The sequence below is a fragment of the Microcaecilia unicolor genome, chromosome 9 (assembly GCF_901765095.1).
Source record: "Microcaecilia unicolor chromosome 9, aMicUni1.1, whole genome shotgun sequence".
In the NCBI taxonomy this organism is placed as follows: Eukaryota; Metazoa; Chordata; class Amphibia; order Gymnophiona; family Siphonopidae; genus Microcaecilia; species Microcaecilia unicolor.
In genome coordinates this window covers 179,211,284-179,225,625 of record NC_044039.1, presented here as the reverse complement: position 1 = coordinate 179,225,625, position 14,342 = coordinate 179,211,284, and the positions used below count along the sequence as shown (strand labels likewise).

The 14,342-nt window shown below is 45.3% G+C and overlaps 1 protein-coding gene across 1 annotated transcript in view; it reads right to left on the bottom strand.

The window, feature by feature from the left end:
* RHOJ (ras homolog family member J) overlaps positions 1-13,891 on the bottom strand; it is a 169,035-nt gene extending 155,144 nt beyond the window's left edge. The window contains exon 1 of the mRNA XM_030214958.1: positions 13,303-13,891. Coding sequence (XP_030070818.1) covers positions 13,303-13,477 — 175 coding nt within the window. The 5' untranslated portion in view covers positions 13,478-13,891. The remainder of the gene's footprint in view (positions 1-13,302) is intronic.
* Between the last annotated feature and the right edge of the window lie 451 nt (positions 13,892-14,342).

The window sequence follows — 14,342 nt, the reverse complement described above, 5'->3', positions numbered from 1 at the left end:
TGTAGGGATATGTAGTGCCGATGTCACTTGAAACTATTGAGTTCCATATGAAAAATGGGACTACAACTCCCTGCATTCAGTGGGATAAAACTAGGTCTAACTCAACTTGTTCCCATCGATGTGGGTTTTCAAAGTTATCTATCTATCTATCTATCTATCTATCTATCTATCTATCTATCTATCTATCTATCTATCTATCTATCTATCTATCTATCTATCTATCTATCTATCTATCTATCTATCTCACCTTTGAAATGAGATTCTTTAGTAAATTATTCTCCTCCTTCCAAATGTAAAGGTTTAGGTTTGCCTCATGTAAATTTTATAACATTAAACACCACACTTATCTTTATGGTGGGTGCTTTCTTGGATAGCGTGACGTGCTGTATTCCTCTTTCTTTTATTAATGTGCTGAGCCAACAGTGGCCAACGTTTCGCACGGCTGCTTCAGGGCTTCAGACTCACATTCTAGCCAAGAAAGCACTCACCATAAAGATAAGTGTGGTGTTTAATGTTATAAAATTTACATGATTTTTTTTGCTCGTGAAGTTATTGATAGAGTTTTTCACTAGCAGTTTATAACAGCAGGTTTTTTGGCCAAGGATGAAAGCAGGGTCTATGGACCCGCTATAGCTTCAACAGGTTGAAGTAAGACCTGGAAAGCTCTTTGAGGCCTTTTTCCTGCTGAAACCTGCAATTAGTTTTGGGTCATTTGTTGACAACAGATCTGGTGTATTTATATATTCTAGTTGATTTCTATATGAACAGACATCAGTGTTTAGTTGATTCCACCACTAAAATAGCCCTTATGGGTGAAGGGGGCACCTATATGTGGGTACAGTGGATTTTTGATGAGTTTTGAAGGGCTAACAGTTTCCACCACAAGTGTAACAGGTAGGGGGAGGTATGGGCTGGGTCCATCTGTCTTCAATGCACTGCACCCACCACTAGACTACTCCAGGGACCTGTATGCTGCTCCAATGGACCTGGCTATAACATCTGAGGCTGTCATAGAGGCTAGTCAGTATTATTTTTATTCACATTTTTGGGGGGTGGGATGGGGTCAGTGACCACTGGGGAAGTAAGGGGGTCATCCCTGGATCTCTCCAGTGATCATCTGGTCATTTAGGGCACTGTGTCTTATTTGTTAGAAAAACAGATCTAGACCAAAACGTTCAAGTTTTCCCCTTAGATGTTTTGGTTTTGTTCCATTTTGGTTGTAAAACGTCCAAGTGTTAGGCACACCCTAAACCAACCTTCAAAATGCCCCTGACATGCCCCCTTGTGATTTGGAAGCACTGCAGTCAAAATGCACAGATAGAGTCTGCAAAACAGGTTTCAAAAATACCATTTCGGACGATTTGAGAAGAAATCCGCCCAAATGGTACTTTATGACACTTTTGGATGTTTTTCTCTTTTGAAAATGAGTCCCATAATGTAATACAAATCTTAAAACACATATAAAGACATGTTACTTAAAATCAATCCTTACCAATCACAATAAACAAATGTCATACACACATCATTACAATTATCTCCAAACCCTCTGCAAATTCTTTTCTCATTTATAATATCAGATTCTGAACAGCTTTAATTACCAGTTGGAATGTCATACTTCTTCATATGCTTGCACAAACAGAAATGTTTTAAGTTCTTTCTTAAATTAATTTAAACTTTGAATTTCTTTCAATTTCAGAGGAAGTGCAATCCAGAACACAGGACCAGCAATATGAAAGATCACATTCCAATATTCCTCCAACCTAATAGTTTGATAAGAAGGCACATCTAATAAAAATGTATTTGCAGACCTCAGAGAATGTCTGGGTTGATAAATATGGAGTTTAGTTGCCAATAGTGCTGACACCTGACCTGTCAGTACCTTAAAAATTATACAAAAATTTTTACATTTTATTCTATAATCAATTGTAAACTGCTTTGCCTTTTTCTTTTGAATTGTTCATTTTTTTTTCAAATGCATAGCATTCAAGGGCTTATTCCTGAGACGATATTTTCCCTTTCTAGTCTTAGTAGCATTCGGAACATTGTTTAATGTGGTAGAGTAGCTTAAGCCTCTCTTACGCTGCCTTACGCTTATCACACAGACAGTTTCCCTAACATGATCCATGAGATTAGTTGCTTACTGCAAGGGGAATCGTCAGATATTTTGGGAATAACCTGGTACAACACTTTATTACCCTTGTGCTACTCCACTCCTGCCTGGGCTCTTTCATTATGAACTCTGTGCTAAAGCAGTTTATACAAGGTAACTTTCCAAGTTGAGTTGTAGGGGGTCGATATTCAAAGTGATTTAACTGGCCAGAAATGGCTTCTGGCTGGTTAAGTGGCCCTTTTACTAAGACGCGTAGGGCCCTACGTGCGTACAACGTGCGTCAAATTAGAACTACCACCGGATACTGTGTGACCCGAGCAGTAATTCTGTGCATCCAAAATGCACAGCAGAAAATAATTTCTATTTTCTACCATGTGGCATTAACCGGGCAGTAATCGGCAGTGTACGCTCGCTGATGATTACCACAAAATTAATACGTGAGACCTTACTGCTAGGTCAATGGGTGGCAATAAGGTCTCAGACCCAAAATGGACACGTGCCAATTTTTATTTTGCCGCACGTCCATTTTCAACCAAAAAAGAGGCCTTTTTTGCAGGTGCGCTGAAAAATGGACCTGCACGCATCCAATACGTGCGTCTACACCAGCGCAGGCCGTTTCTCAGTGCACCTTAGTAAAAGGGCCCCTAAATTGCTTGTTTAGAGCTAACCGGTTATATTTAGCGGCACTTTCAGGTCCACTGAAAATGTCTGGTTAGCATCAGGGGTGTAGCTACATGGGGCCACAGGGGCCTGGGCCCCCGTAGATTTGGCCCTGGACCCCCCTGCCGCCAACCCTCTCGACCCCCCCTCCCGCCATCAATCCGCCGTCTGCTACCTTTGCTGGCGGGGGACCCCAACCGCCGCCAGCCGAGGTCCTATTCTTCCTTCATTCTGTTTCTGAGTCTGACATCAGACTCAGAAACAGAACGTAGGAAGAAGAGGACCTCAGCTGGCGGGGGTTGGGGTCCCCCGCCAGCAAAGGTAAGCGACGGCGACGGCGGGGGAGGGTTGGAGGCGGGAGGTGGGGGGGGGGGTCGAGAGGGTCGTCAGCAGGGGGGTGTCAAAGTTAGTGGTGGTGGCGGCGGGGTCAGCAATGGCGGGGGGGAGCTAAAATGTGCCCCCTCACCTCGGGCTCTGGACCCCCTTCCTGCCGAAGTCTGCCTACGCCCCTGGTTAGCATCCAATACAAAACTGGCTATTTTGGGGGCATTTCGGAGGAGGAATCAGCACTTGGCCGGCCAAGGTGACCTCATAAATAGGACCACATAAAAGTCAGTTCTATCTTTATGTGGGTTGCCATAACCAGTTAAGCCACTTAAGCAGCTGCTTTGTGACACAAGTTGCCACTGAGGTCAAACTATACATAAGTTTAAGATGTGGAATCCAGGGCCGCCAAGAGGGGGGGGGGGGCAGGGGGGGACAAAATTCCCCGGGCCTGGGCCTCCAAGGAGGGCCCGGTGCCGCAGTCCCACCTGCCCTCCATCGTTGACCATCTGCCACCGGGCTGGGCCCCCTGCATTGAAATCACAGCGCCTTTCACCTCCGTGTGAAAGCGCTGCAGGCAGCAGGGCAGCAGATCGCCTCCCTTTGGGCCTCCTTCCCTCCGTGTCCCGCTGTCGTCTGATGTAACTTCCGCGAGGGCGGAACACAAGGAGGGAAGGAGGGCCAAAGGGAGGCGATCTGCTGCCCTGCTGCCTGCAACGCTTTCACACAGAGGTGAGAGGCGCTGTGATTTCAATGCAGGGGGCCCAGCCCAGTGGCGGACGGAGGGGGGGCGAGTGGTGGGGGGAGCGGCGGTGGGGGTGACCTTGGGGGGGGGTGGAGGGGGGAGTGGCAGTGGCGACCTCAGGGGGTGGAGGGGGGAGCAGTGGTGACGACCTCGGGGGGCGGGGGGTGGCCCGCGGGGGCGGCCTTCTCCCGGGCCCAGCCCAGTCTTTCGGCGGCCCTGTTGGAATCAATCATGTGTGGTTAAAAGATTGCACAGTGTTGGGCTTTGTATTTACAGAATAGCACTTAGGTGGATTTTTGACATTTTCACATGCATGTGCTCATATATTTATTATTTATTTATTTATGCACTGCCTAGACCTAAGTGGCTTACAATTTTATTACAGGTATTGGCACTGACCCTATTTGGTTCACAATCTAATATTATATTGTACCTGGGGCAACGGAGGGCTAAGGGCTCCTTTTACAAAGGCGCGGGAGGGCTAACGAGCAGGTAGTATGTGCCCAATTGGCACTACTGCAGGGGTAATGTGTGCACCCAGCAGTAATTCTGAGTTTGGTGGGTGCTGAATCCTGCATTAGAAGATAATTTTCTGTTCTCTACCATGGGGGGCATTCTCGGCGGTAAATGGCAGTGGACCCACGTTGGCGCATACTGTATGGTTACCACATGGGTTGCACATGAGCCCTTACCTGGGGAACTGGGTTTGATTCCCACTGCAGCTCCTTGTGACTCTGGGCAAGTCACTTAACCCTCCATTGCCCCTGGTACAAGATAAGTACCTGAATATATGTAAACCACTTTGAATGTAGTTGCAAAAACCTCAGAAAGGCAGTATTTCAAGTCCTATTTCCCTTTCCCTATTTGAGATTCTACATGGAATGTTGCAACTATTGGAGATTCTAGATGGAATGTTGCTACTATTTGAGGTTTGATTCTGTTGCTACTATTGGAGATTCTACATGGAATGTTGCTAGCGGAAGAGTAGCCTAGTGGTTAGTGCAGTGGACTTTGGTCCTGGGGAACTGAGTTCCATTCCCACTGCAGCTCCTTGTGACTCTGGGCAAGTCACTTAACCCTCCATTGCCCCTGGTGCAAAATAAGTACCTGGCAATAGGTCAGGACTGTTAGATAGCAGCAGGAATTGAACCCAGTTCCCCATGTCCGCAACTCACTGTACTAACCATTAGGCTACTCCTCCACTCATATGTAGATGCATACATGCCTTATGCCAAGCACCCATTATAGAGTAGTGCTTAATGCTAATTCCCACGCTCAACTTTGGGTTTGAGGTTATATACCTGCTGAAACCTGGTGTAAATCATGGCATGCAAGTTGGGCATACAACCCACAAACTCTATAACACTGCACCTAAATTTTCAGAATGCCCCGACCCACCTATACTTCTCCAATGGCCATGCTCCCTTTTATGTTGCATGCGAGACATTTTGCGCTTACTGTGTTATAGAACCGTAAATCCAAATTAGTGCCGATTAACACCAATAATTGATTCTTAACAGTCCTACACACCTAAATTTAGGCAACCTATATAGAATCAGGGGATAGTGTTTTAAATTATTAGACCTCATGACCAAAAACACACTTGAATCCAGTGAAGACATGGTCAGGGGGGGGGGAGGGTGAATGAGAAAGGAGACGCTGTTGCAAACCTAAAAGGTAATGCTACAAAAAGGGACACAGGGAAAGGGGTTGGGGGTTGGGTTCCAGAGGGAAATAAGAATCAACAAACAAATTGTAAGTGATACCTTTTCATTGTAACTAACAATGTATCTTTGACGATCTTTCGAGTTGTCCTCTTTTTCTCAGGTCAGTGAAGAAATAATGCAGTTACACAAGTTTTAAATAGTACAAGCTCATCTAGATTTTAGGTAGTCTGCGCTTGTTAGTACAGCTCAATGAAAGGGGACAGAGGTGATGAAACAGTAACACTTAATTTTTATAACTTTATTTCTGAATACACCAACCCGTAAATCTGAATACACCAACCCGTAAATTGAAATAATCCACCATAGAAACACAATAGTTCGTATACACATCTACCCAAAGTGAACAACTGGTTGCTGGGCAGACTGGATTGCTCTAGGATATTATTTTACTATGATACTAGATTACAAAGGTTAGTGTGTGTGTGTGTGTGTGTGTGTATGTGTTTGTGTAATAAGACAGTTAATTTGTTGAAATCACTTTGTTAAGGCCTGAGGATTAGATCTAAACTTCATCCAGAAGAGGATGTTTGGGTGAACAAAGATCAGACCCAAACCATGACAAGAGAAATCTGTGCCTCTCGTGACTTTTCCTGTCAAATGCATATTGTATAATAGGGTTTCTGTACTTGATTGGTTGTGAATATCCAGAGATTCACACCACCTCCTGATATGATATTGCTAAAGCCATGAAGCTGAAAATCTTTGCATAAATTCAAACCAATTTGAGCAGATCTGGATTTAAAAAAAACCCAAAACAAACAAACAAACAAACAAACAAACCGGTGACAGACTGGAATTGGGTGGAAAGCTGGTCCTGACTTAAGAATTTCAAAGCAAAAGTTCAAGAGGTCCAACCATGTGAGATGAAGTTTGCTTGTCTCTTTAACAATTACCCTATCTCTTTTAGATATCATCAAGAATTCTCCTTAGGACCTGATTTCAAGGTTGTTTAGAAATATATATCTATCTGCCCAGCAAGAAAAAGGAGGTAACAGTGCGTTTGTCGACATCTCTGATGAGACCTCATTTGGAGTACTGTGTGCAATTTTGGAGACCGCACCTTCAAAAAGAGATAAACAGGATGGAGTCTATACAGAGGGCAGCTACTGTACTGATCACTGGCCTCCATCATAAAATGTATGGGCACCAACTTATAGACCTCAATATGTATTCTCTTGAAGAAAAGCAGGAGAGGGGAGATACGATAGAAATGTTTAAATAGCTCCGTGGTATAAATGCACAGGCGAGTCTATTTCAATTGAAAGAAAACTCTGGAATGAGAAGGCATAGGATGAAGTTAAAAGGTTTTAGGCTCAGGAGTAATCTGTTACATGGAAATGGTGGTAGATAGGAGGAACAATCCCCCGGTGGAGGTGGTGGAGACAAAGACTGTATCTGAATTCTGAATTTAAGAAAGCGTGGGACAAGCATGTGGGATTTCTTAGGGAGAGTAAGGGATAGTATATGATATGGATGGGCAGACCGGATAGGCCATATAACCTTTACCTGCCATCATGTTTCTATGTTTCTATCAAACATATAAACGGCGAGTGACCGACTCACTCGCAAATGCGCAGTAGAGACTTCCCTCTCTGTCCCGCCCCCGCGTCAATACGTGATGACGAGGGCGGGACAGAGAGGGAAACTGCGCCGCCGAGGTTGATACCGCTCCCCCCCCACCCGCCCACCCGAGGTCGCCGCTACCGTTACCCCCCCCCCCACACACACCCGGCCCGGGCCCTCTCTCCGCTACTAAACTTACACATCCATTCGCCGGAACGCAGCACGCACATCAGCTGAGCTGCCGTCGGCCCTTCCTTCCCTGCCTGTGTCCCGCCCTCGCTGACGTTATGTCACAGGAGGGCGGGACACAGGCAGAGAAGGAAGGGCCGACGGCAGCTCAGCTGATGTGTGTGCTGCGTTCCGGCGAATGGATGTGTAAGTTTAGTAGCGGAGAGAGAGAGAGCCCGGGCCGGGTGGAGGGATGGCGGCGGCGAATCCGGGGGAGGGGGGAACGGTAGCGGTGGCGACCTCACGGGGAGGGAGGGAGGGGGAAGGAAGGAAGGAAAACCCCAATACCAGCCCGTTTTTACGGGCTCAACGGCTAGTATTTCTATATAGCAAGTGCGTGCGAATGCTGTTAACGCACAAGGTCCCATTGTATAAATTGGACCTGCAGTAAAATAATGCGTGTTAACGTAGTAGCGCATATTAATACATCTAGCTGATATTGTTAAAAAGTGCTGATCGCTTTTGCATTGATTTAACAAGTGCAGAGTGTGGGTAGAAATAGAAGAGAACAGAGGAAGGAACGGTGGAATGAACTATCCAGGCACGACTCACATAACCTCAATTATGGAGGGGGGAAGGGAATCTGATGACTTCCATTGCTTTTGCACCTTTAAAACATTAATCCCCTCCATCACTTATTACCATGACTTGGCAAAGTCTAATTGATTAGATAATTGTAGAGGCTCATTTAACACCCTTTTCCACAGGTATTGTGTGCCATTGACTGTAACAACGATATCTTTCTCCACACTCCTAGGGCCCTTGGCATTAAAATAGTTCCCTGGCTTACTGCAGCTTTATTTAGCATAGACAGCACAGCAAAATAATTCTTTCATCTGTGTTTCAGTAGATTCCTCAGGGGAAAAAAAGCCTTATTACTTATTTGTCCAAATATGTCACTTGCAAAATTAAAGAAAACGATCCTGGGGCATTTTTCAGACATCCAGACACCCAATGACTACATTACCACTATTATTATAATAACGCTTTTATATTAATTATTACTGTAAGCTGCTCTGTTGGCCTGGCTGAAGGTTGGTATATAAAGACCTGTATTAAAAAATTCTTATGTGCACCTGTGAAATCATTACATGAGCGTGCGACTGGAGAAGGCCTTTGGTTAGATCTGCTTCAGCTTGCTGCTTCTCACACACACACTGAGCTGCTCTGCACTTTCCAATTTGGGCATCTCCCTTTGCCAGATTTGACAGCAGGCCAATGTGACAAAAGATTTTTCCCATTATGGAATGCCCAACCTATTCAAGCTGCTGTGGGAACCGGTTTAGAAAAGATAGTGGAACAGCTGCTACAACTACAGAACCAAGTCTGAGGAAAGATAAGCTGACAGGATTGTAAAAGTTATAGCAGGAGCAGTGCAGCATCCAGCATATATGTGGTTTTTGTTTTTTGGGGGAGAGCCAGTAATCAATGCAAGAGGGAGAAGTTGGGGCAATTTCCTATATAACATGTATACTGCATTTGGAGCTGCAATAATACTTAACCATCTCTCTGACCTCATGTGCAACTTTCTTCAAATCAGTCACCTCCTACTTTCTTACTCATCTATATGTTACAACTTTGCCTTACCCTTCAGTACCAATTATAATGTTCTATTACGTATTGTGTTGTCATTGCAAGTAGTATACCATGCAGTGCCGTAGCAAGGGCGGCTGCCACCCGGGGCGGGTCGCCGCTGCGCACCCCCCCCCCCCGGGTGCGGCATGACCCCCCCCCTCGGCGCATTGACACCCCCCCTCAGCGCACATTCTTGCCTAGTGGCGTAGGAAGAGGCGGGCAGGAGGGCCGGTCCGCCCCGAGTACACGCCGCTGGGAGCTGCGTCGGCTCCGCTGGTTCCCTGCTCTCTCTGCCACGGAACAGGAAGTAACCTGTTCCGGGGCAGAGGGAGCAGGGAACCAGCAGAGCTTACACCCCCCCCCCCAGCGGCGTGCATCCGGGGCAGACCCCCCCTTCCTACGCCACTGATACCATGCCACATTTTGTATTGTTACTTGAATATTTTTACTGCTGTAATTGCCTATTGCTCATGTTTGATCTATTCTTACTGTACACTGCCTTGAGTGAATTCATTCAAAAAGGCGGTAAATAAATCCTAATAAATAAATAATAAATAAATAAAAATAAGGGGTCCTTTTACCAAGCTACGCTAGAAAGTGTCTGGCACTGTGATTAGCGCGTGAGTTTGCCAAAAGCACTGGCCACTTTCTAGCATGGATAAAAAATGGCCGTGCTCAGTTTTTTAAATAGTCATGTGCTAATTTTCCCATTAGTATGTGGTCATTACCGCTGGAATCCTTTACCACCACCTATTTAGGAGGCAGTAAAGACTCCCACGCTACTCCTGCGGTTATCAGGTAGCGCATGGTAATGTGCCCAATTTACCCGATTAGCGCAGGCATGCCTACTCTCCGCCCCAAGACATGCCTTCCATGGCAAAAAAATCAAAAAATATCTTATACTACGGGAGTAGCACACACTGATGACCAAACTACAGTAGGACACCTACCACGCCTTAGTAAAAGGGCCCCTAAGAGATAAAAATGCACTAACTTGGGTAAATTTCTTCAAAAAACTAAATAAATAAATGTTTTATATTTTTGTGAAGCAGTTAAGATATTTAAAGCCCCATTTTAGATAGAAGGAATTGAGAGGTCAGGTTGGGGCGTGCAAATATCCACTATTATTAAAAAAAAAAAAAGGATCTGTACAGTTTGGGGAGCTTTTACAAATGAACGTCTTTGATATCTTACATTTTAGTGTCTATTTCTTTACTATTGCTGTCCATGCAAAACCTGACTTCTTGAGGTTTCCAGTTCACTGTTTTGCCTTCATGTCTCTATTACTGGTCTGTGGTCCCTTGTTTCATATTTGTTGTTTTGTTCTAATTTGGAGATCTTGCAGCAGTCCTGTTTGTTCTGTTTTCGCACTAGGTGTGGCATTGGTGTTTTAGGGCCTGGTGTAGTATTTACTGCACTGCCTTTTCATGAATAAGGTCTTTAAGAAGTTAGTGGTGGTATGGTACAGTAATGTTTTGGGTGTGTTTTTGCACAAGTTTGTGTATAGTGTGCTGCAGTGGAGGGATTGTGACTTCAAAACTTTTACTTTATACAGGATCTGATGGCTGAGGGCAAGTGGGATGTGTAAGAGAGTGAGCTGGCTGCAGGCCTCTATGGAGGTGTAAGCATCATCTATGAACACTTTTTTAAATCAGTCCATTTTAATTCAACTGCCTAAGAAACCTATAACCTGTAACGCATTACCACTGTATCTATTATTCCAAATTTGATCTCTTTATTATTCCTGTTTGCTTAATTCTACTATATCACTTATGTTCTTTATGTAATACCACTTGTATCTTTCACTCTGGAATGGCAATCACCATGACGGATCAATGTAAGCCACATTGAGCCTGGAGGAGTGGCCTAGTGGTTAGGGTGGTGGACTTTGGTCCTGGGGAACTAAGGAACTGAGTTCGATTCCCACTTCAAGCACAGGCAGCTCCTTATGACTCTGGGCAAATCACTTAACCCTCCATTGCCCCATGTAAGCTGCATTGAGCCTGCCATGAGTGGGAAAGCACAGGGTACAAATGTAATAAAAATAGGTGGGAAAATGTGGGATACAAATAAATATATAGGTGCACTGATATTTTAGTACTCATTGCAGTGTTTACAGTGCTGGCTTTGTTATCCCTGCCAGCAAAGGCATTATTTTTAATGCGGGGGGGAGGGGGGGGAGGGAAGATATGTTGCCCTCTCAGTCCACCTCTGGGTCCCGCAAAATTGGAGGGCTGGCTACGCCCCTGGTTAGCTGTCTCCGCACAAACCGGATATCCAGTGCTAAAACCCGGACAGGGTCCAGCATTGAATATCCAGGAATAACACTGGCGACAGTCAGCAAAACACCGGCTCAATATTGATCCCATTGAAGATAAGATCCAACGTGACACATAGGCATAGCAGAACTGTACACTGGTCAGCAAGTATGAAATATTTACAAGGATGATTAAACAGTAATAAAAGCTCTCTTTTTTTAGTCACCAAGAAACCTTCAAAGCAAAATACAGAAACAGTAAGCAAAGTTCAGAATTCTTACATTAAAATTTCTGACTTGTATCCCGCTATCACCTCACAGTTCTAAGGGGGTCACAAAAGGTCAAGAGGCCAGGACAATCTCTGGGAATTACAAAAACCTTACCTAAAATATCAATAACCTTCTCTCTGAGGCTGATGCAGTAAGCTTGCGTTAGAGCTGTGAGGTGACACTTAGCACATAGCATGCAAATTACCAGTGCGTTAACAAGTGTGTACTGTCAAAAAAACAGCTTACACTTCCACAGTAATATGCAGCCGTTTTCTACATTGAGGAGTAAAATATCTCCCTTCCTGTCAGCGTGTGAGCGGTGATTGGCCCATGAACTGACAAAAAGGTAGATATTTTTATAAATCCCACTGCCTCCATCTGGGTTCCCTCCACCTCTAACAGCCCCCCCCAAATCCCTGGTAGTCTAGTGGACCACTCCAATTCCCCACCCCTGGCCCCATCCTCCACATACAGAGATGACGCCCAGTCCCTCTAACACCCCCTAGAAATCTCTGGTAGTTTAGTGGACCCCAACCCTTGTGTGCCCCCAGACCTTCCATGTTTCTTTAACTTAGGAGGCAAGAGCATTGCTCCTGCCTCTGCAGTGCCATCTTTCAAAATGGTCACACCCTGTGTGGTGCATCTTGGGAGGTCAGTCTACAAAATAAGGGCATTTTTGCTTTATTTGGAAGAATTGCCCTTATTCATTCCATGTGATTCATTCCAGCATGTGCCATACAGGTTCAGGCGCTGCCATTTTGAAAAATGGTCCCAAGGGGACAGAATTGAGTGGGCATTGTTCCTGCCTCCCAACTTAATAGTATGTGGTGGGGTTGGGGGTAGGCCATGGGGGTGGGTCGATTAGACCATCAGAGATTTTGGGGTTGTATGGGAGAGAATCTGGGGGTCATTTCTAGGGGTTAGGAATCAGGAGGTGTTGGAGAGGGAGATCAGGAGATCAGGGTCATCATCTTTGGGACTGAAGGATTGGGAGTCATTTCTGGGATTAGGGAGGATAGGGGATGGGGGTTCATCTTTGGGGTTGGGGTTAAAGACTCTGAGGGGATCGATGATCTGAGGTTGTGCCATACCTCAACTCACTGATGCAGGTGCTTTACACCTACACTTAGTGTTGAAGCTCTGGCGTCGTGCTCAGGTTTTCACTCTTTAGCGCACTTTTTTTGCATCTGTGCTGAATAGTTAATTAGTCTTATTAATATGATTTTAAATATATTGTGTGCTCAAAGATATGCGCCCTCATAATTGTGTGCTAAAGCCGCGTTAACCCTGAACAAAGCCTGAGTGCACTTTACTGCATCGGCCCCTCTGTCAGCTGTATGTCCTGCGGAGAGAGGGGAGAGGGGTCTTTCACAAAGGCGCGCTAGCAGTTTTAGTGCTTGCTAAATGCTAGAGACGCCCATAGGAATATATGGGTATCTCTACTCAGTGTTGCCAGATGGGCGATTTTCCCGCCCAATTGGGCGGGTTTCTGCCAACGGCTGTGGGAAAATTTTAAAGGAATGCGGGCTGCGGGTTATTGGGCAGTTTTCCCTCGGCCGCGGTGCGGAATTGGGTGGTTTTTCCCTCGGCCGCGGATTCCCGTGGTGATTGGTCCAATTTGGACCAAAACTGAAAATCATGGACCAATAGAAGCCTCGCGGAGGGCCGGAGAGGCGGGTTGCAGGCTTCTTTTAAATGCCTGCAGCAATGCGTGCGCTTAAGACGCTAGCACGCCTTTGTAAAAGGACCCCGGAATGCAGTCTGAAATCAACCCTGAACTGGAGCTACCCCTTTCCCCCCACCCCATTCTCCAAGTGGCGATTTTTAAAGTTAACTTCCTTACCTGCATAGTGGTCAAAGACGGTAGGAATGTATTCCTCTGGGAAGGCGTCATTGGCATAACTCATCAGTAAACAAGTTTTCCCGACTGCACCATCCCCAACCACCACACACTTCAGCATCTTCTTCACATTGTTACCGCTAGAACCGGCGCTGGCACTTTCCTCTCTGCTGTTCATTCTGACTGCTGCTGCTGCAAACTCTCCCAAGTGTGCATGAAGACAAAATGAAAGCAGCTCCGAGCACTCACTTTAGTCTCCTTTCTTTTATTTTAATTTTCGAGCCTGAAGCTCAGGAAATTAGGCTAAAGGCCCCGCACAGTTGCAATAACTTCTAATCATTGTTGTTTTACAGTAAACCGTAGAGCTTTCTGCAGACTTGTCTTTCCTTCTACAGAAAGCTTACCTCATTCTGACACACATGCTGGGATGTATTGCAACTTCAAAAACACGGGCTTAAGGGTCTAACTGTTAGCTCTTTGCTCCCCATCTGCAGCCTGGCCACACAAACAAAGGGGCTCCAGCTAAATCCACCCCATTTTCCATGTCATTTCAGGGTCTAATATGGAGGAGAGCTAAAGTTTCTAATGGAGTTTTCCCGTTCTGTCTCCGACTTGCTGTGTGTGTGTGTCAGGAAATCATGGGTTTCCTGCTAATTCCATATTAGGATCAGTGGGCTGGTGAAGGACTGGAAACAATGGGAGTTCTGTGTGTGTGTACTTCACAGGAACTGTGCCAAGATATAGAGTAAGAAAAACACTAGAGGTCTCACTGCAGGCGAAAATCTTGGGCTTCCTGCTTCACCCTATATTCCCTGCTGCTCTCTAGGCAGAGACAGAGAGATGATGTCAGTACAACAGGAAAAAGCTGTCTTAATAGGTGAAATAAAGGAAAAGAAACAAGATTTAAAAAAAAAAAAAAAACCCCACAGAATGTGCCCCTACATTGAACAACACATGGGAAGCGATGCCAGTCCTGTAACACTCTCCTATTGAACGATCAACTGTGAAAAGCAAAGAAATAAATGAACAACTGTTAGTCACAA